General features: G+C 47.2%; 1 protein-coding gene across 1 annotated transcript in view; it reads left to right on the forward strand.

Annotated features, from left to right (window-relative positions):
- The first annotated feature begins 2,436 nt into the window (after window positions 1-2,436).
- Window positions 2,437-22,482, forward strand: part of LOC8026358 (hyphally regulated cell wall protein 3) — a 203,489-nt gene continuing 183,443 nt past the window's right edge. The window contains exon 1 of the mRNA XM_042290878.1: window positions 2,437-2,595. Within this exon, the coding sequence (XP_042146812.1) occupies window positions 2,477-2,595 (119 nt within the window). The 5' untranslated portion in view covers window positions 2,437-2,476. The remainder of the gene's footprint in view (window positions 2,596-22,482) is intronic.

Genomic DNA, 22,482 nt, shown 5'->3' on the forward strand with positions numbered 1-22,482 from the left:
TTTAGACTGAAACAATTATAAAAAAAACGCCTTCCGCTTATGGTTTCCTAAAATCGTCGTCAACGAAACGTCCAACAAATAAATGCTAGGCATAAATTAACACTCATGGTACATTTTGGGACCGAAAAATTAGTTGGTTTCACGCGTGATCTGTTGCAAAGTGTGGTGACAAGCATTTTTAGATGTGTGTTCTCAAAATACAATACTGATAAAAAGATGGCCTGATGCCTCCGTATTTGTTAAGCGTCTGATGCGCTCAGGAAAACTTAACACGACGCTTCACACTTCGCTTCAAATTAATTGGCCAAAGTATTGACCACTGCTTCCAACTTTTGCCTCTAACGGAAGGGAGGAAGTGGCCGAGTGGGCTAACGCGTCTCAGCTCGGAGCGTGGAGCGAAAGCTTGCGCTGGGAACCTCCTGGGTTCGATCCCCGCCGCCCCCGCCCGTTTCGATCTGGATGAGTTTCGTACCGGCACGCGTTCGTGTGATCACTACTGCGTTAGAAATCCCAGGTTAGCGGTTGTACCGCACTGGCTAAATTTCTCATCTACAGCTAAGAGACCGATTACCCGTTGAGGCGCATCTCCATCAAGGCTGTATAAACATAAAGAGCAAGCCAATTTTTTTGCCTCTAACGGGTCACATAACTTCAGTTCCGCTGGACACAAACATAAAAAAAATTAAAAGAAAAAAGTTCGTGGTTTGGATTTACAGGGGTAGTTCGCTGCTTTGGACTCAAGTGGGGAAAAAACAAAGGAAGATAGTGGTTTCGCAGCGCGGATTATGTTTCTCTGTGACATAAAACGCTTTGATCTCGTATTTCCCTACATTTCCTGTATGTGACGCAATGATTAGCTAGCAGGCCTCACACTCTGTAGGAATGTTGACGGGGAAATTTTTTTGAGGGTGGACTTTCATAAATTTTTCAGAGTCGTCAAGCGTTAGTCAACAACACGTTGAATAATCAAAGCTCGTGAACAGCCTCCCATATACCTCCCCGTTACCTCATCACACTGCAATGACGCCTTCTCGGCAATTCAGATCAAATCAGATCAAATCAAATAAAATTATTTGTTGTCCCGTCATCTTATATTACGACAGGCGACTCGAACCATAAGCTGCTGAGTAGCAGCTTGACGAAGGTCCCAGCCCCCGCGCATGCAGTTCGTGACAGAAGAAAAACAATTAATAAAAATGTGCATATAATATAATGATATTACACTAATATACGAATACTAGATGTAATGAATAATTTAAGCGCAGAAAATACCCGAAGACGCCCTGCCCTACATTTGAAGACGAAGATATAGCATATCAGATAACAAAATAACACGCTAAAATTACACGACAAAAACGATAGCATTAAAACGTCACGGAGTCATAATCATACCCAATAATCCTTTATGCGACAGTGCTTGAAAGTGTCCATCTAAACACTTTGTACGTAGACAAATTGAAATGATGCGTCCGATCAATGTAGTTAGTACGCGATAGACGAATTATCCGGGGCTGATTATGTCTTAGGTCGCGCAGGATGACGCGATGTTTTAGGTTAGCTAACTGAATGAATTCAGCATCGCCAGGCTGACTGAACCCGAGCCCGACGCCAAGCGTCCTCCAACGCCCGGATTGGACACGAGGACCAGCCGATCGCCGACGCAGCTGTCTCGTGTCCAATCTGCGTCTGCGCTCATATCCCTCCGATGACTTCAGAATCCTTGCGTACGAGCGTCGATTATTCTAGCTAGCGTCGCACTATACTCCACGTGTTAATATGTTGCACTATGCTGACTGTGCCTAATTCGTTCGGTCGGCGATTCAGGTTCAGGGTGCGTTTACTGATGCCATGGACAGGGGAAAAAAGGGGGGGGGGGTGCATCGTTGGCTATTATTCGAGGCTTGGTTAGCAAACGCGCAAAGACAATGAGCGCCGTGACGACGCACTTTTGTCTCTGATCAATCGGTTCCATTAAATCCTATAGCGTTGGCTGCGATAGGACTCGAAGAGACACGGAGTACATAATACCGGAGTTTGGAAACGATCTCTGAAAGTGGCGCTCCGTGCCCACCTGTGCGCAGTGGGATCCCACGATAAGCCCCAGTCACACTGGTAAAACACCGTACAAGAAACAGACCTCCAGTCACACTGCTTATACGACATCGTACAGAAGACAGTCTGCATACAGACTCGAACGCGAATCACCGCGGGGTCCGTGCTTCGAATGCCGCGTGGCAATGAGTTTAAGGAGGAAACTTGAAATCCGGCATTCGAACCACGGATATTTCGGTGACTCCTGTTTGCAGACTGTCTTTTGATAGAATGTATGAGCAGTGTGACCCCGGTGTTTCGTGGAGGCAGAAAACGGGAGAGCGACTGAGATGCGCGAATGTGTGAGTTCTACAGTGACCCGTCTGCTTGTCTTCGCAGGCACGGTCGTTGGCGAGTGGTGCGCTGGTTGCTGCTGGGTGGAGCCATGGCTCCGACGGTGGCGGCGCTGCAGTCGCGCACGGGTGCCCTGGCCCTGCACTACGCGGCCGCCAAAGGATGCCTGGACTGCGTCATCCTCCTCACGGAGTCCTGCCCGGAGCTCGGGTACGTGTCCGACAAGTCCAGCCGATGACCAACTTCTTCGGAAAGGACTACGGTGTCTGAAAACACGGCTCCAGATGCCACAGCAGTATTCAAAACACCTGCCTTATTTACTCGAGTTATAGCCGCACTGTTTATGAAGAAAACCTGAGGGTTCGCTTTTCCGCAGAGCACGCAGATTGTCAATTTTCGCGATCAACAGCATGGTTCCAGCTGCTAACAGGACAGAGATAACGTCTTCGTGCGAAGATACCATCTGTGAAAATTGCATTTGTATGTAGGATAGTGTTCTCGATCTGGTTATTCGCTATGTTACTTATACGCAACGCAATGATTGGCTGTATATGTGTTCTGTTGGAAAGTAGACTCAAGGGCCTTGTTCATAAATAGTGTGGCTATCACTCGAGTAAATACGGTATATATGTGTTATCCGCAATTTATCCGAATGTCTATAACTCGCACCTTTTCATAGGGTTTTGTTACACCCCTTGAAGCAATGTTGTCTTCCTTCATTATAGGGGCCTACATTTCTCTGGTGTGTCAATTCTTTTAGAAAGCAGTTACACGCAGCCTTGGAGAGCACTTGAGCTACACATGACAGTTAATGTTTTTCGTTGCTAGAGAGCGCTCTAACGATAGATGTGGTTGTGTTGGCCCTGTTTTAATTGTTTCAGTCTTTCTTCATTCATGACTAACGATAGAAGTAACGTGCAAAGACAAAGAGTCGTATGCCGCTGAATCGCTCTATAAAGCTGTTTGTGTTTGCTTTCTAAAAGAGAAAAAGTCGATACAACAGAGAAATGTATGGTCCTACAAAGAAAAGTAACAACATTCAAAGCATCATACATATACTTTCACTTTCCTTAAAAAAAAAAAAAAAAAAAAACAGTTTCATTAAGGTGTTTGCTTTGTCAGTCAAGGTTGCCGAAATATTTGGGAGAACCCAAGGTTATTTGATCCATTAAATTTTGACAGTACATATGTTGCACTGCACGGAAGAGTTAAAGGGGCCATGAAATGATTTTTCGACTGTGATAAATTGGGATTTTACGAATCGCATATTGTTTAGTGCACCAAAATAAAACTAGTGCACGAGCTTAGAAAGCCCAAAAGCCTGCTTTTCGGTACGAAAATGTTTGCATAGCGAACTATCTCGTACCTCCTTTCCTTTGAAAGTTTCCCGCCCTTTCACTGTGATGCACCCGCGGTGCCAAAGCACATCAGCCGAACCCAGCTCACGCATTGGACTTGAGCACTGTGTAACTCGGACGCATGCGCTCGTCAACAATCAATCTGTCGACGAATATTTGAATTCGAGTTCGTGGCCAGTGAGTGCTGTGACGGCACTTCTCATCACTTGAGAATAACAAGTTCCATGGCGTGGTTGAGAAGCACGGTGGAAGCTTGAACTCATCGCCTCCGGTGCCGTGAAGTCCTGGAAGTCCTTCCATTTTTCCCATATTTCCTCTGCGGAAGTACCCCTCTTTTTTGCTCGTCTGATGCTCCCAGGATGCCTCTTGTCTCTGATTTATGGTTGATTTGGCTTCCTTATCCCACCAGCTTTTTGGCCTGTGTTTGCATTTGTACATAAATCTGGCGTGGTTTCGTTCCAACCCCTTTCTGAATATTTTTACTAAATCATTGTACGACCACTCTTTCTCTGCTTGCGTGGCTACTGTGTGCTCAACTCGTTTTTTTTTTATATTTCCTTCAGTTGTGTGTCACTAAAACCTATCGTGTCTCCTTGCTTTGTGCTTCTGGTTCTTGCCGTGTCCTACCAAATTTAACCTTAATTCGCTTACGGTCACTCCCTGAGCTTTTCATTCCTTCTTCGTCTATTCCCATGCAACCTATTCTGTTATACAATTTGTGCGACGTTATACAGTAGTTCATTGTCGGTTAATAGTTTATGCTCTCCCATCTTACTTTTTCCTCACATTTGATTTGTGCATTTACCAATACCAGATCTAAGGCCTCGCATAACTACTGTAATATTCTTCCTGCCGCATCTGTGAAACCATAAAATTATTTCAAGTGAGAATTCATATCTCCTATGATTAGTATTTCGTGGTCTTTACCGATTTTCTTGATGTCTCCTTTCTTGCTTCTTATGTGCTCTGCGTTTTTCTCTCTCGAATCATTTCCTGTCCACAAAGATACAAATCCCAAGAGTGTTGGCACCCCCCTAATAATTACTTTACTCCTCAAAAGTTCCCTACAATATTCTTTGACTCTCTTCCAATCTTGTCCTTCCACCAATGTCCCTAGACATCAGGGGCTGATGAACAATATTTTTCAACATGACGCGCTCTGCTTCCAACCTCGTTCTCGTTGAGGAACACCGACCTCTCGAAGTGACCCGGGTTCACGTCGCAGAGCTGAGCCGGCATCCAGTTTTGTGCACGGTAGCAATAACGATGGGATGTCTCCGCGGTTTAGAGGCCCCAACCGAAACCACGAGAAATAGTAGCCACTTCTAATTTTTTTTTTTTCTTTACATAGACCTCCACCTTTCATGCGGTCGCACTAACCGATTGGTCTCCGCCCCTCTCCCCCGACGCTCCCAAAAACATGTCTTATACTCAGAGCCCAGTATGACACCGGCCTATTATTTCAATAATCTGTTCCGACAAACTTTTAAAAAAAAAAAAGGTGTTTTCAGGCGGAAGCACATTCTCCTCCGTAAAAGGTGTAATATTTCCTGAACACCTTTCCGAAGCCGCCAAAAGGTGTACAAACACCTCTCTCACACGCTCAGTAGGTGTATCAAAACATTACACTTCTTGTAAAAATAAATATAGCGCTCTGAAAAGATGTATTCGGTATGAAACACCTTCCAAACACCATTATAGGTGTTTTGAAGTTTACTGTGTGGTGTGTCGACCGCATGGGCATTTGTTATCGTCTGTTTTCGCCTGATATCGTCATAATTTTAGTGTAATGGTTAAAGGCAGTGATGGGACGACACGTATTTTGAAACAGGTTTCGGACCGAAAACAGGCATTTCGGAAACTTTCGGAAGAACGGACGAACCTTGGTGTATTTCAGATAGGTTAGGATAGTTTCGGAGCGTTTCCAGAGTGGCCAGACCACATTATTGAGTGTTGCAACGTTTTTAACAAAACGATCTCATAAGCCACATTAAATAATAAAATAAATATAGATACTCAATATAACAAAATAGGCTTCTTGAGATAAAATCCGATATACGGAGAAATAAAATAACGGGCAGCATGACACAAAATATTGAGATTTTGCGTCGTTGACAAAAATGGTTTCGATTTCACAACTCCCATTCACATCATCACGTGACCAAGACAATCATGCAGGTAGGGGGAGCCGATTATCACAAATCACAACGCTCGTTTTTATCGCATCAATAGCTGGACAACTTGTGTGGTGTTCGGTTCAAGCGCCGGCGTTCCCGGGATAGCGTTGAAATCTTCCGAAACAGTCAGAAACCGAACCTCCGGAGTTTCGCCCCATCACTGATGTTTTCTGTCGCGATCCTGGCGGTGGCACAGCAGTTTGTTCTGCATCCCTACAGTCGACAGAGGCTACAAAATACACGAGAAGGGTCGCCTCGACGACAGCGATCCCTTGCGTCCGTTTGCTATTTTCGACGGCTTTGTTTTTTACAATCAACTGCCAGGATTGCGACATTCGACAGCATAAAGACTGGCTCACACACTTGTGACTGCTTCCTATCGGATATCTTGCAACCTCTTGGGACGGAAAGGCTTGTTCACACAGTGGCGTTGACTTGTGCTTCGTTGCGTCGTGCAGCACAGCCCCTCCCCATTGGCTCGGCATAAGGGTCGCCATTGCAACAGCTCGACGCAAGCAGTCTAAACGCAGTCAAACGCAACCCTGTGAACGGGCCTTCAGTTTGCGAATGATGCTTAAAGGACCATTGAATGATTTTCCAGCTTTTTCCAAATGAAGTCCCCAATAAGCTTTTCCAGAAATATGTGGTACCCCTAGCTTCTGCTTTACGCATTGTGACGATCAGATGTACGGCACCTGAAACTATCCAAGAAGCGAAGACGAAGTTGACGTTGTTTTAACAGTTCGTGATTTCGGAACGCAGTGAAGCCGGAAGGAAAGCAAAACAAACAGAGTATGTGGTAACCTTCTTTTCCGTTCGCTTAATTTTTAATGTTAACGATAAGGAAGAATGAATCGTGCCGCAACCAGTATATTGGCGACGTGAGCGATCGATAGCGTCGCTCTGATCGGCCTACCACGATTGGCCGAATGCTGAATATGACGTCAGCAAAGGATTTCTCATTGACGGAAATAAGACTAACGTAAAAGCTTCAATTTTGACGGTGTTGGCAGCGTTGCTTTCAGAGCGCAATGATTTCAAGTTTCCAGCATGCTAATTACAAACACCATCAAACTTGTTGTTCGCAATGTAATGACGTCACAAGGGGAAACCATAGGAGGACGCCACCAAAACATCTCGCCGCCAATACGAAGCGTTCGAACCGGCACCAGCATACATCCCAACAGCCCCACATGTTCCCTCGTTGAGAGGTCTCTTGTGATTTTCCAAAAAGGTATATTAATCTTCAATATTCATAGAACCCGGAGCAGGAATCCGTTCTCGTTTTATTGCCTCCAGTTTTGCACACAAAAAAAAGATAAAAACTCACGTCTGCTTCCCTTCTCGACTCGACCGGACTTGGCCACCAATGTCACGTGGCCTTCACGTAAAGTATGGCTTTCTACCGAAAACGAAAGTTGTCCTAGCCGAGCGAAAGAACCGCGGTGGACACGAGCACTGCGTCAAATGAACGCATGCGCTCGTCAACAATCAATCCGTTGACTAATATTTGAATTCGCGTTCGGGGCCAATAACAAGTTCCATGGTGTGCTTAAAGGGGTAGTGAAACGAAATTTTAGCGCCGATCTTGTTGCATAAATATGGGCTAGGGACAGGCACCACCTCGGAAATATAAATATTGCGCTGTAAAACACAGGAGAACTAATTTTAAACATAATTAAACGATTTCAAATTCTTATCTGGTGGATGGGGGGAAGTTCTCGTGACATCACTTGTGCCAAAATAGCAGCGCCGTTCTGCGGCAATACGGCGTGCCGGCAGAATTCGCCTAGGCCTGAACGCGTTTGCAAAGCCTTGGCGGAGAAAGCCAAAGTGTAGTTGGCCACAGTGAGCTCGTTCTCGTTGCGGCTCTTTGCACGACACGGCCCGAGCATGCTTCTGGCACGGCCGGTATTAGTTGCTGCGAGTCGCGAGCTGCAAGCCGACGTTAAAAAGGATATGTTTGAACTACGAGGGTGTCAGCAAGAGCCACGCAAATGCCAAATACCTGTTCACACTCGGAGCGGACACGCGCGTTTGATCGAAGTGCTGGATTCGCTCTGTTAGACCGCGTTTCGGTAAGCGCTTCTGGACCGATCTTTTACGATTGCAACTCGATACTGACATGACACTAGGCAAAGAAAGGTTAGACCGACATCGCGTAGCTCCCACAAACTGCTATAGCTCGACACTGACGTAGCGTCGAGTCAGAATAAAAATGGCATACTAATAACGGAGTGTACATACCGAGTTGCCAAGGTAATCCGTATGGTGTTTATTTGAGCTCTATATCACACAAAACAACGAGATAGAATCAATGAGAGTCCCTTTTCGACGACAGCGTTCGTCACCGCTGTCTCGGAAAATAAGGAGATCGACATGACAAGGGGAAAATATTGACCTCTGAAATTTAGTTCAGGGATCAAACTACTCATCCGGTAAGGGTCCACAAGGGTCGAGCGGGCATATTCCATTCAGCAGGCCAGCCGGTCATGGACAGACGGTCTTGGCCAAGGACCGCCGGAGCAACGGTGCGCCGAGTCGATGTTGCTGCTAGGCCTACTATATTCTGCCGAGCTCGCTCGGTCGGCAGAATCGTGGCTGTTGTAGCTCTTCTCGAGTGTTTGTGGATCCTGCGTTCTTGATCGTCGTGGTCTGTTTTAAGTACTCCTTCCTTTTTTCTTGATGGTTGAAGTCGGGACGCACGAGAAGAGCACGAAGAAAAATAAATGTCCGTTGGTGGCCGATACCAAGTAACTGAGCGACGCTGTCGGCCTTGTTGATTTGATCGTAAAAAGTGCGTAAGACAGCTTCGGAGCTGTCGTAGGATTCTGTCGTAACCTGCGCAAAGGTTACGACAATTTCGTTTCGAGAGCACGGGTTTTCTCTCAAATTTGTCGTACGCACTTTTTTCGTCGTGAATTCGCTTTGAGAATCCGGCCTCAGAGCTTGTTTTGTCAGTGCTGCCGTGGTCGCCGACTTGCCGTGGTCCCGTGGTGCAGCGTGCGTGCAGCCCTTGCACATCTCAAACGGCCACGTTGTCACATGTCGTAAATCGTCGACGCGCCACCAAGTGGCAACGCCCGTAACCACAACATTCACGCCGTAGCCTTTCCCGACTGGCACAAGTGACGTCACGAATGCGCCCAATATCCCAAGACGCATCGCGCTCTCCGATGGCCGATTCTTGAGCGCGCGCCCAATCGGGCCCATCAGGGTGAAAAATATAGCCATCCGTTCAAAATACAAACGCGCGATTATGATTTATGAATATCATTGATCATATTGAACCTATTTCTGACCATAATAGGTGTATTTCAAGTTTCGCTTCAGTATCCCTTTAAAGCAGCTGTGCAACGATATTCAATTGGAATGTTTTTCTCTCTACACGAGCTTACTGGCACACCTGGGACTCAAGGATACTCACACGCAACGCCATTGGCCAAGAAACTCCTTTGTTGCGGTGTAATTTCAAGGACAAAAGCGATCATTTTCATTCAATCTCTCCTTTGCAAAATTTGATGACGTAACTCGGGGATCGCAGTACACCCAAGTGACGATATTTGAATGCGGTTCATAGATTGGACCCGAGCATTGCGTGGGCACTCGACTTGGGCTCGTGACAATTGCTAGCTCGAGAAGCATTCGGGTTGTGACCCGTGTCCAATCGCTGCAACGACGACAACAGCCGAGCCATAACAATGTCTGGAACTCAGCGCGTGTCCTGCGCTTTGCCAACCCCAGCGCGTGGCTATGATCAACACTGGCGGCATATAATCGGCTCCAGATCACGTGGCCGCTTGTTCTGGCTGCGAGTTGAGGGGGTGAACGCTGCTCGTTTTTCTTTAATTTTTTTCTGGGACTTCTATTGCGTGGGGTGAAAAACGAACGCGTGTTTCATAGGTCATTAACGTTAGGGATCCGTTTTAAGCGGTATTTGCGCAGAGTACAAAAATTGTTGCGTAGCTCCTTTAAAGGGGCCCTGCAATCATATTTAAGCGTCTACCTTTTTTGGGGTTTCCACGTCTCTTGGGGTTCGGGCAAGCCAGCGGACACGGAGAGAGTAACTAAATATTAGTGCGTCATATTTTAACCGGACGACGCGGAAACCTCCTCAACCGACGAGGGCGACCCGCGGTAGCGAAAGCGCGCCAAATGTGACGTCTTTGGTCCTGGGCTTACTACTGGTCAGAGCCTCTAAAAGCTTCTTTTTAGTCGAAATACACAATATAAGTGGCGCGAACCGTTTCAATTATTTATAAAAGTAGTTTTTGTTCAGTATTTTAGATCAAAAAAGAAACGAATGCAGTTTATAAAGTACGGAAACAAGAAATGACCCGTCGACATACCCGCCACCAAGCGGTGGAAAAGGCGGCGCATACTAGAAAGGAGTAGTGGGATCAGGCGCCGACACGGAAAGGTCCCGGATGTACGCGGCGGCGCTGCTATCGTTTGGGCAAGAGGATCCGACCGGCTCCGAGCGTTCCGGAGGCCTTCGGCGAGAAGCTTTGTCTTGCGGTTTGGCCGTTTCGCGGTATGGCAGCGCAAAGTAGCTCCCATTCTGAACTGATCTTTACCCCGTGTTTGCTGTCGATTGTGGCCAATGAAGTGTCATGCCGATTTAGTATTTAATCGCGCAGCAAGTGCAATGAGAGCCGCTCTGACTGCCCGCTGCATACAGCCTATCCAGAACACGCGTCGATGGCGCCCTCTCGCGCCGTCGACTCGGAGTGCGCCAGCCGTGAGCGCTCGATGAGCTCACTACTTCTCCTCTAGTTCACGGCCACTCTCAAGCAACCAAGGACGTCATGGGGGAGGTTATTTTTTGCTTGGTTTTGTAATTTTAATTTGCCTATAACTTTTAAACCAAAGGGAATTTCGAGAAAAGAAAAGTTTCACTAAGTTACTACGCTCAGTGCGCTCAGGTTCGGTGCAAATTAAGAATTAGTAAAAAGGCATTGCAGGGCCTTAAGAAGAACGGTGGAAGCTTAGAGTCATCGTACCGGTGCCCAAGTACTTCACGACCGCGTGATTTCAAATTTCGCTTTTGAGTCGAGGAGGAAAGCTAACGAGGAAGAAGTTGAATCATTTCAGGGTCCCTTAACATAACGGCTCCTGTGACGTAATTTCTTGCCACTTCGGACCACTTTCTATGCTTATTAGCGCCGAGATGTTTAGTCCGTGATGTTAAAAACTAGGATTTGCCTCGCAGTGACGTCACGAGTTGTAACCCTGGCTATTTATCGTCAGTTGTGAACTATAAGTTCGATGTTGTGGGTATGAAGCACAATGGAAGCTTGGAGTCCTCGCATTTTTAAATCAATACCGTCTATGTTGCCAGTGTGGTATTACCCTTACTTCAGAGCTCTATATAAAGAGATTTCGCCATACATTGGGAACTTATAGGAGGTAAATGAGGAGGCTTCATTGGTCGAAAGCGGGCAGGGCGTGTTCCAGGGTGGCTTCACGAATTCGAATGTGGCCAGCCAGAAGCCACGAACAATAATACCCTGGCGGTGGTGCCGAGAAACAAAATTAATAAGTGCGTCGGAGTAGTTCTCGGAGGCTGAAAATATGGTGTACGGGGTTTTTCGATCACGCTCATGGAAAATAAAAATCTACCAGAACCATCGACGTAATCCGTACACCAGGCGCCGAGTGCCGGATTTCTGCTATCCGAGCGGTCAGATTCTGTCCGAGCAAAACAGAGTTCGAGCGGCACATTCGATTCTTGCATCTTTTTGCAAGATCAGATTCGAAACATCACGTGCACCATATTTTAAACCTTGAAGAGTTACCATATTTAACTCTTACGCGCTTTTTAAAACTGTTTCTCGCTACCACCGCTAGGAAATAATTTTCGGGTTCTGGTTAGTTAAGAGAGCATGTCAAGCCCTCTTTCTGCGACTGGTGCACGCTTTGACTGTGCCCGTTCCTCCCATTGACCAAACTCTCTTTATATACGGCTCTGCCTTCTGTCGATGAAAGCCAAATCAAACCAACTAAGAACGTCACAGTGAGCGCTTGGCCAATCGCTGATGCCGACCAGAGCGACTCTTTTGGTCGCACACGTTGTCAATAGAGCGGTATAGGGCTGTAAGCACACCAATCAGAGACGCGCTCCAGGCACCGCAGTACGACTACCGGGGAGTCTAGTTTTACCCATTTGACCCTGTTCGGTCGAAAACACCAGCAAAGGTAATTCGCTGAGACAGAGGGCACCAGGCAAGTTGTATTTTCTCCCATTCAGATCTAGTCGCATCCCTCGGTGACTTTGTGAACGACAGAGTTCTTCACTTTCTTCAAGTTTAAATACATTTAGTACTTCGCCGGAAGGAGCTCAGCTGTGTTGTCCGTGAAATTGACTAACAACTTCAGATAACTCGCTAGCTTCATCTATTCTAGGCTCTCGTATTGCTGCCCGAAGTTCTGCAGAAAGGTCTTGACTTCAAGTATGCCCATCGGGACATGTTTAATGGGTCAGCTTTGGAACCTTCCGGAGCTGACCAAAGCTGACACGCGTTTAAGCAAGTATATCGTTTTGCTTAAGCAACCCGACTATAAAAAAAATCTTTCAATCAATGATTCATAAGATTAGCACATTTTTCGACAGTGGTGACATCTCAACATCGACACAACAAAAGTTAGACTAAAGCAAGCAAAACAGGAAACTTTTCGACCTACATGTGAAAACCATCTCAACAAACGTCTTGTATCTTCCTCGGCTTTACTTAAAGAGGAAATATGAATGTTGAACTTGGAGATGATAAAGGTGTTATTTATACCATCAGATAGAGATTCATCGAATTATTGAAAGGCGCTTCACAATCACGTTCCTTAGAAGGGTATTCGCGCCTTCAGAGAGGCCGGCCACAGTCTAAAACTTGAAGCCCCCTGTTTGGTCTTCACAAAAGTAAACCACTTTACATGGCAATTCAAGCTTGAACTTTTGTTTCCGAGGTCGCGGTTCGAGAATGTATGGATGGACTTTCAAAGCACCAAATAGCGGGAGTGCACGCATCGTGAAGGCCCAGGTTTCATCCACGTACTCTCAAACCGCGCATAAAAAAAAAAAAAAAAAAGTCGGCATTTGTACTCTTTTTGGGATTATGCATCAGTTGTGGTTGCTTTTCTAGTCTAGGTGTTCCTTCGTTTCTCGATGCAACATTTTGTTTTTGTGCAGTCATAAAAATGCCCCTTCTAAAATCAGAATCCAGTCGGTGCGACTTTATGGAAAACACTTATTACGTGCCTATCTTTAACGGAATCGGTCAAAAAGTACTTAAAAGCGACGTAAAATGATTTTTAATGATTTGGCATTAGAACGCTAGTTTTCACGAAAACTCGCCGGTGTCACTTCGTGCGTCCGTTTGTCAGCGCCATGCAAGACGTCGCGAGGAGAGGGTTGATGAGGATATATATTGTCAGCGGCGAAGAGAAAGAAAGTGGTTGACGAATGCTGACGTCAGCGCTTCGGACCAATACAAGCATTGCACAGCTGGCGCGGAGCCAGAGACGAACGGGCACTGCGCCGCTTTGGAATCTAGCCCAGCTCAGTTGCCGCTGCAGCGATGGATGCGGTTCTTTTCACGCGTGTTATATGGCTGATCATATTCAAGAACGACGACGGAAGAAATCCGAGGACACGCGTCGGTGACGTTACGCAGAGACAGAGGAAGAGCGTATACCGTCGTTTGGCTATTGCCGCAGAGGCAAGGCGACGGAAGTGTGCAGCGGAAAGCGAAGAGGAAAGGCATCATTAAACGACAAAAAAGCGGTGATAAACGAAAGGCAAGGGGTACTAACGAATGGCAATAGGTGAAAATGGGTGAGAAAGAACCAATGCTAACGCATTTCCGTCGGATGAATACCGTTAATCGTCAAACCATTTTTCAACTACTTGCTCCTTAGCTTTCCTCCTCAAATCAAAAGCGAAATGAGAAATCAAGTTTTCGTGAGGTAGTATTTCACAATATGCGATGACTCCTAGCTTCCACCGTGTTTTTTAAGCCCACCATGAAACTTGCCATTAGCAAGGGGGGGGACAACTGCCGTCACGGCACTGATAGGCCACGAACGCGAACACAAATATTCCTCGTCGGATTGATTGCTCACGACCGCATACATCTGAGTGACGCAGTGCTCGTGCCCAATGCGTGAGCTGGGGTCGAGTGTCGTGCTTTGGGTTTTGCGGAAGCATCACACTGAAAAGGCAGTGAGCTTCGAAAGGAAAGGAGATACAAAATTGTCCGCTATATTTCCAAAGTTTCGTACCGAAAATCAGGCTTTTGACTATCACCCTTTTTCTTTTGGCCCACTAAACGATATGTGATTAGTAAAATTCTAGTCTGAAATCATTTATCCCAGACCAAAATTGATTTCATGGGCCCCTAAGCAGAGCATTACAGAGAAAAGTCGTAAAGGGCACAGCAGCAAAGGTTAGAAAGCATGAAGGTATAAAACTCTTGACCTCAACAATATGACAACGAAACGCCAAAAACAAGACTCCCGAAAAAACAAAGAACTTTCAGCTTTTTTACTCTGGTGAAGAAGGAAGACTAGCGGAGCTGTACAATGGAAAGTAATGGCCGGCCGCAATTCGGCAAGCCATGGATGGATGGATGGATGGATGAATACGGCTGAGCCCTTTGGATCGGGCGGTAGCTTACGCTACCTAGCCAGAGTGGAAAGGCTGCTGCCATCTATGAGCGACGGCGGCAACCAGATATGTGGCTTGCCGCCGTCGCTCATAGATGGCGGTATCTGTCCAGAGCGTTATGTCGACATTTCTTTGCGGGAGACACGAGCCTGCGGAAACTAGTCCTTAACAGCTCCGCTGTAAAAGTGAGAAAAGTTTGTCTGTCATTCTTCTCCCGCCCAATTCACGCGATTTTCTCGAACTCGAACGAAACAATATGAAAACGTTCACTGTCACTCATCTCCCACCAAAATCACACCATTTTCCTAATAGTCGATTCTGCTCGAACGTGGCATCTTGAAGACCATCCTAAACACTTTTAGGGGAGAAATACTATCGCAACGCTTCCAATATTATTTCAAGTGGCAGCAGAACGTTTAACTTCCAGCTGGGGGAAGCATCGTGATTTGCGGTGAAGCCAGAAAACATGTACCTATACATCGAGACGCAACCTGTTGACCCTGACTCCGTGCCATGTTTTCACGAGCACAAAACAAAAAAGAGGATACACACAAAAAGTTTTGAACGACGCGCGACCTTCGATGAGATCACCGAAACAATCGGAATCGTGCAGGTATTTGATCCTCATTGATAGCTCTCTCTAACTCGTAATCAATCTGCTGCTGTATGAATTAACTGTGAACGCTTTCCTATGTGTACTGCTTTCGTCGACCGTTGCTCCGTTATATGTATATATTTTTTAACTCCAGCTTCTAGCTTGGTGTGTTTTGCTGGCTCTCTTTTTTATCGTCTTAGAAAGGGCGTAATTGAGTCGCCAGTGCCACATTGGAAAGTTCCAGATGACTTATCGGCCAAAAAACGCGCACTTTTAGGGAGAGCGCGTGCCTAGAAATTCCACCTAGAAGACACGTGTCATCACTAGTGAATCCACGTAGCACGGCCTAGCTTGCCGTGAGTATATATTGCCGCCAGCGCGTCGTGTATCGTCTGACAACGAGTGCGACGCCAGCACGTGGAGACGCAAAGACAGGCGCGTCTACACCACTTTGCGGTGACTTTCGTCAAGCTCCCGTCTGTCTTGCCGCTTGAGGCAGGTCTGGAATCCAACGACGATGATCTCATGCAAAGGCCTTTCTTTCTAGGCGGTATTCATAGAAGCGGTTACATTCAGGGTGCCTTGAAGGCGGATTAGATCAATACCGTCCATATATATTACTGTAAATTTTTTTTTTTTTTTTTTTACTGGCAGGCTAAGTGTTTGGTGCAGAAGATTAGCTGGAGATCGAATAAAAGAGGAAGTCTAACTCACTTCGTGGTCGACCGACCTATACATATAGAACGACTTCGGGCCACGCTTGACAAAGCTCATACAGCCGAGACACCTTGTTTGAATGCTAATCCGGCACTAAATAATGGCCGAACCTCCGGAAATGGCGCCTCTCGCATTGCGGATATCCGATGCCGAGAAAGGCTCGCATCCTTGGGGAAAATTTCATTCTGTCCCCATGGAAGAGGTGGGTTTTATTTTATTAATATTTATTAATATAGGTTATGGATGTCCGCTATTTAAATTCGCCTGCTTGTCGGGGACATTTGTGCCCTATCGTGCTGAGAACGAAAAAATGTTTATGCTGCGAGATTATTTTGTGTTACAGTTAGCACGCGGAGCTAGAAACTACCGCTTATTTTATATTACAAACATCGTGTAGTATTAAGGAGCGAAAAGGAAGTTCCAGGGTTCATCAACGCTGGTCGATATTTCTCCGGCGCTCGCTGATAGTAGTAGGAATTAACCTCCCTTCAACGTGTAACCTTCAGCCGCTAAATTTAAGCTACGCCTAAACTATCGGCACTTTTCAATACCCCATTATCTTCTGGGTTCCGTTATTTTGGTGCTAGTGCGAAGGCGCCATTGCAATACCAACAATTTAAAACAAAAAGAAAAAGTGACTTCCTGAGCCTTCGATATGGTGCCAGAAAATCCAGGCAGTATCGTTTTCTTTTCTTTTTCTTTTTTTGCTAATTGTTTTAACATCTTTTGGACGACGTATAAGCGTTTTCTGCGATTTCAGGTAAATCGTGAGACAACTGGCAACAATGATTCTAAGCACGGAGAGAAGTAAAGTGTCCCTACTCTGACGCGAAACCATATTTGGTGGTCCAAAATTAGCCAGAAGAAGCTGTCGCGTGTTCTTTCGCTGGGGTTCACAACGTTCATCGCATGCTACGCACCTTGGTTGACGACGCTCAGAGTTCGTGCCCTGCTCCGGATGTTGTTATTGGTTGGCCGTTTTCATCCCCACACCAATTTATTTACTTATTTATTTGACCACGAACTCGAACATGAATTTTCCCCGTCAAATTGTTCGCTACCGAGTGCATGCCGAGTGATGAGAAATTGAGGGAGAAGAGGAGACGAGAGTGCAGCGGTGGACGTCAGAACGCCGAGCTGCGACTGGAATGATTAGTGGGTAGGCCTAAAGCTAGCTGTCTCTACTCACTCTTCGAACGCGTTTGGATGCGAACGCGGAACGCTGGACGCCGGCGTTCGGCAATCGAACGCGTTCGAAGTGTGAGTAGAGAAAAGAGGTTAACATGGGCTGGAGGTGTCATCCGTATTTTCCATACATGGAGCGAAGTGTAACGGAAGTAGGCATGGCCACGAAATGGCTTCTTATTCTCTCGGCTATTGGGAGGATCCACTTCCTGTGTCTTTCTTCTTTCACAAAGTTCGCTATCTTTTACAACAGTCTGGGGTAATTTCCATTAGGATTAGAAAACTCAGTTAACGAACGCCGCCGTGAAAATATGGGGCAGACATCCGCGCTGCCATGGCATTGCATGCCGTGGCAACGCGATTGTTTGCCCCATAATTTCGTGGCGGCGTCCACTGAATCGGTGTCGAACAGGTGAGATTTGGAGCCCCACACTTGTCGGACCAGTAGGAAGTCGGCATGTGGTGGATGCTCTGCAGACACCGCGACGGGAGCGTCGTCTATAGAGCGAATCGTCATAGCGCAACTTTGGAACTTAGAGCGCGTCAGTGCACGAATGCTGAGAATGGCACCGCGGCTTGAGGAAGCCGTACAAGCCCTGCTTCCAGCAGGTTTTGGTTTCTCTCCGCCATGACGAGAATGCGGGTTCGCATCGAAACTTCTTTTGGTGCGCCGATCGTATCAAAAGCCAGCCGCGACAGCGAGCAGACGAAGCACACCACAGACACGGAGCAGATGGAGCCTAAACCTATAGCTTCATCTATGCTCAAAACCTGGCAGTTCAACGACGGAGCAAGAGAGTGCCCGGTTGCAGATTTGGAACGCGAGGATCTGGTAGCACAAAGCATTTCTCGGAAAACCTGGACGTCAGCGCACAGCTTTTGCAGCGGCGAGGACCCGAAACATGGTTTTCAAACCCCACAAGAAAAGAAGCGTTACCTCGAGGAACGCGAAAAGCACGAGAAAATGATTCCATTGCTCGGGAGAAGTGTGTTTCGGCGTCTCGCCGCAGCGGGGGCCCGTTACATCTCATCCGTTGTCTGCCGCTTCCTTTTCACTTTCGGCGGCCGCGTCTCGTATATCTGCTAGGCTTTGTCAGTATACAGGAGGCTATGCCCAGAGCAAACGCAGTCGACCGAGCGGCGAGCAGACGGTGGGAGCTTGGTTGGATTTAGGTTGGATGAGAGCGCGTCGGTGCGCAAGGCAGTCTGGCATTGGGATGTTTTTCCCGGCGTCGCTGGGCATGACGTCATGCCGGGTCCTGCCCTATTTAAGCGTCCTTGGAGTAGAGACAAAGGCAAGCTGGCCTCTACCCACTAATCGTTCCTGTCAAAGCTCGCCGTTCTGGCGTCACCCCGCGCGCTCTCGTCTCCTCCTCTCCCCTAGTTTATTGTCGCATTTGACGCGCCAGAACCCCTTGAAGCAATAGCACCTAGAAGACTAGAATAGCGATAATACTCTTTGGATAAGGGGGGGGGGGGGGGGGGGGGGGACATGGGAGTCAAAGGAAACACAAATCTCCAAACTCAACTATAGGTGACTGACTGGTGCGCGACTGAAAAAATCCGCCTGGTCCTGGTATCGAACCAGGAACCTATCCTTTTGCGGTGGAGCGCTCTACCAACTGAGCTAACCAGGAGTTAGACGTCAGTAGAGCAAACGGGTTTTAGCAGCTTCCACCAGCGTAACACCGACAAGAATGAACGGCCTGCATATTAAGCTTATGATGATAATACAATTAATGCAAAGGTGCGAGCGAGCTGGACAAGAATAACGATAATAATCCCTGGAGAAGGGAAACAAGGGGGACAAAGGACAAGCACAAATCTCCAAACACAACTAGGCGTCTGGTGCGCGACCGAAAAATTCCGCCTGGTCCCGGTGTCGAACCATTGGTTCGTGGTTCGTTACGAGGACCATGCGGATCTTTTTCGGTCGCGCACCAGTCACCTGGCTGTGTTTGGAGATTTGTGCTTGTCCTTTGTCTCCCTTATTCTCCTTCTGCAGGGATTATTACCGTTATTCTTGTCCAACTCGCTCGCACCTTTGCATTAATGGCAGTATGCATCCTTAGAAGACAAGGTCTGCGCATGACGCCATCATTATTTGATCCCCGACCTGCTCCATGAGGCAAACACGCTCAAGCTATACACGAGAGTACGCCGCAAAAGCGGCAGAAACGCGCCTCACGGCGTCGCCGCGTGCCAACGTCGCGCTCGTTGTTGCGAGACGCTCCAAGATGCGATGGGGACATGCGCTAACGCAAAGTAGGCGGCGCTGCGTGTAATTAAGTCCTTTAGGGGGAAAAGTGGTATACTACTTGAACCCGGGACGGTCATATGACAAGTCATAAAGCGTTTGAAGGTTAGAGAGAGAAAGAGAAAAAATACCGCGCGCTTGTAGTTTCAATGTTTAGAAGAAATCGTTACTATGACCCTTTTCCCTAATATGCTGAGAAGCCCCGTATCCCACCTCGCGATATGAATGTTAATCGAATTCAATCTCATGCTAATACGTTTTCCTTGAGAGCGCTATATTTTTTTTTTTTTCATTTGTTTTACGAATGGTTTTTCACACGAGTAGCCAAAACTGCCAATGGGAATGGGAATGGGAACTTCTATTCGTGGGGGTGAAAGTTAATGAAAGATGGCAGCCTACAGTCACCGACAGGATTGGGACGGCCAGGGAGGTCCTTCATTTTCCCGCCTCCGGCGCGAGCTCGCTGCCATCGATTGCGCTTCGGCGCCTCGTGAGCCTCGAGCGTGCAAGCGCAGCCAAAGTACGACGGAAGGCATCGGAAAGAGACGCCCTGCCGTTCGTATACCGTGGGTGACTATGCAGAACGCAAGTTGGCCTGCTTCTTTTGCAGGGGTTGTTATGATGTCAGAAGCGGAGCTCTGATTGGCTCTGATTGCAGGATAGTGGGTAGACATCAAGGCTGCTTGCTTTGAGGTTACCCACTATGCTTCAATCACAACCAATCAGAGCTCGGCGCTCTGACGTCACCACAACCCCTGCAAAAGTAGCAGACGAATTTACGCTCCGGATAGCGCATAAACAAAAACAAAAATGTGCAAAAAGGAAATACGAAATTGGCAGCGACCTTTACATTTAAAGTTCCTTAATGCATGAAATGCATTATAAGGAATTGGTGTACTACGTGACGTATATGTTCCCGCTAAATTTAACCGGGAAACTGAATGGTTGAATTGGTCACGTGACGTCGATTTCCCCCGCTAAATCGAGCAAGGAAACTGGATGGGTGTCTAGGTCACAAGACGCGAATTTTCCCGCTTAGTTTAGCGGGTAACTTAATTGGTGTACAGGTCACGTGACGTCAGTTTCCCGCTAAATTTGGCGGGGAAACTGAATTGATGTTTTGGCCACTAAGACGTGAATATTTCCGCTAAATATAGAGGAGAAACTGAGTTGACATATAGGTCAGATGCCTTCCATTTGCCCAGGCTGTATAGGTCACGTGACATAAGGTGGCGTCACGTGTCGCCACTTTCCCCGCTAAATTTAGCGGGAAATTCACGGACGGACGGACGGACGGACGGACATTTCCACGGACTTTTGCAAATTTTGGGGGCGGGGGGGGGGGGGGGGGGGGGGGGGCATCTCATGCTTTAGAACACAACCAGTGTTGCACCCCCAGAGCGTAAAATGAAGCCGTAGGTGTACACGGCGTGAGCGTCGTCGCTTGAATGCCGTTCCGATCTCCGATGTGTCTGAATGCCGCTGCGTCGGCGAACGTGGCGGGAACGCGTAAACGATGCGGATCGGAATGTGCGCCCCCGTGTGGGACGTGCGATAACGACAAGATGAACGTGCCGGCCTACGGCTTTACATAAACGGGTTGGCGACGACAAAAAATAAATCTTTGACCTCAAGTCGAGCCTCCATGGCGTTTCAACGTTCGGGGATTTGAGACAACGTGTGGAGTGCCAACGCGAGCTCGAAGGTCGTAGGAAGGAAGGATGAATGCGCCATGATGGAATACCGTCCGTTACTATGAAAGGACCCGGGGTGTCGAACGCTTATTTATATCGAAGGGTCTTTTCTGTAACACGCTACCCTTCTACTGTCCTGTAATGCAGATTTGGTAAATATGAACGATGATGTCCTATAGTGCTCCGTCAAGCTTGTCCAAACCTCCAAAACAAAACACTGGAGCCCTTTCGCGCCTCGAGAAATGTATAGCTACGCTTGGCGACACTTAGTTTTACCGCGTGACAGCGAGTTGGCGTGATATCAACTCAAACTTTTGATGGAATGCGTACGCCATGCAGTATAGCCCCCCTCCCCCCTGCGCGTAAGTGATGGCATTTTTTGCGTGTTAATATACGTATATCTATTTGATCGATTTGACGTCTGCGTATAGTATAGTTGAAGGGAGGAAACGGAAGTGAGACAATAAAAATATTAGCACCCGGGAACGTTGAGCCACGGCCGCTTTGCAACGGCCGGTCACTTCATCGGACGGCGCATGGCAACAGTGTTCTGCAATTGAGCTTGCACAGTTCGATATGCTGGAGGCGCGGCTGACCGGTGTCACGTTTATGTCCAAATGTGGCCAGTATGGATTAATCGCGTCTGGGTCGCGGCTACATCTCTCCTTTATTGCAAAATTGTTCGTCGCATACTGACCTTTAGTTCGGTCCGCCATTGATTTTATTCACATATTCAGATCAGTTTGTAATGATCTTTCTTAATGTGCAAAACTAATTTATTCCGTTCGTTTTTCACGCGGAAAGCATATGCAAAGAATGAAAAGGAAATACCAGGCAGACATTCGCATGGCTCCCCGATGCTACGACATGCGACATTCATTTGCCCTTAAATGATGTTAGGTTGATTTCGTGGTACAACGTGTACTGACGTCAGCTCAGCTTTGGACGCGCACACGCGGTCGATGCACTTTTATATGGCATTAGAAATGTCAGCCGGCTCGATCTCAGAGATGAATGCCCGAAAGCTGCTCAGCAATAACCCATTGCAATGTAGTTCCATCATGGTGACGGCATTGCTGGGATTTTGAGGTCGATGAGACCCTTCTACGTTGTTCGTGCCTTCTGCTGCTCTCATTCGTTCGCCGCCAGCTATAATGTCACAAACCGTCACCGGCAGTTCTACTGCACTGGCTAAAATTTAGTAGTACTGCACTGGCTAAATTCCTCATCTACAGCGAGTGACTCGTCGCAACTTTGAAATGGCTGACCAACTACACGCTGTCTAAATATCCACACAACCCCAATTATTATGAACTTAAGGGGTACGGAAACGAAATGACGTGAGTGTTAGCTCTCCACTTCTTGCTTCAAAGTCGGCCAGTGAGCGCCACCGACCTCAATAGCACTCATTGCGCTCGCTATGAGGAGTCTCATTTCTACCGGCAAAAGGAGGCT

This window comes from Ixodes scapularis, unplaced genomic scaffold (assembly GCF_016920785.2).
Source record: "Ixodes scapularis isolate PalLabHiFi unplaced genomic scaffold, ASM1692078v2 PGA_scaffold1__304_contigs__length_218370807, whole genome shotgun sequence".
Lineage (NCBI taxonomy): Eukaryota > Metazoa > Arthropoda > Arachnida > Ixodida > Ixodidae > Ixodes > Ixodes scapularis.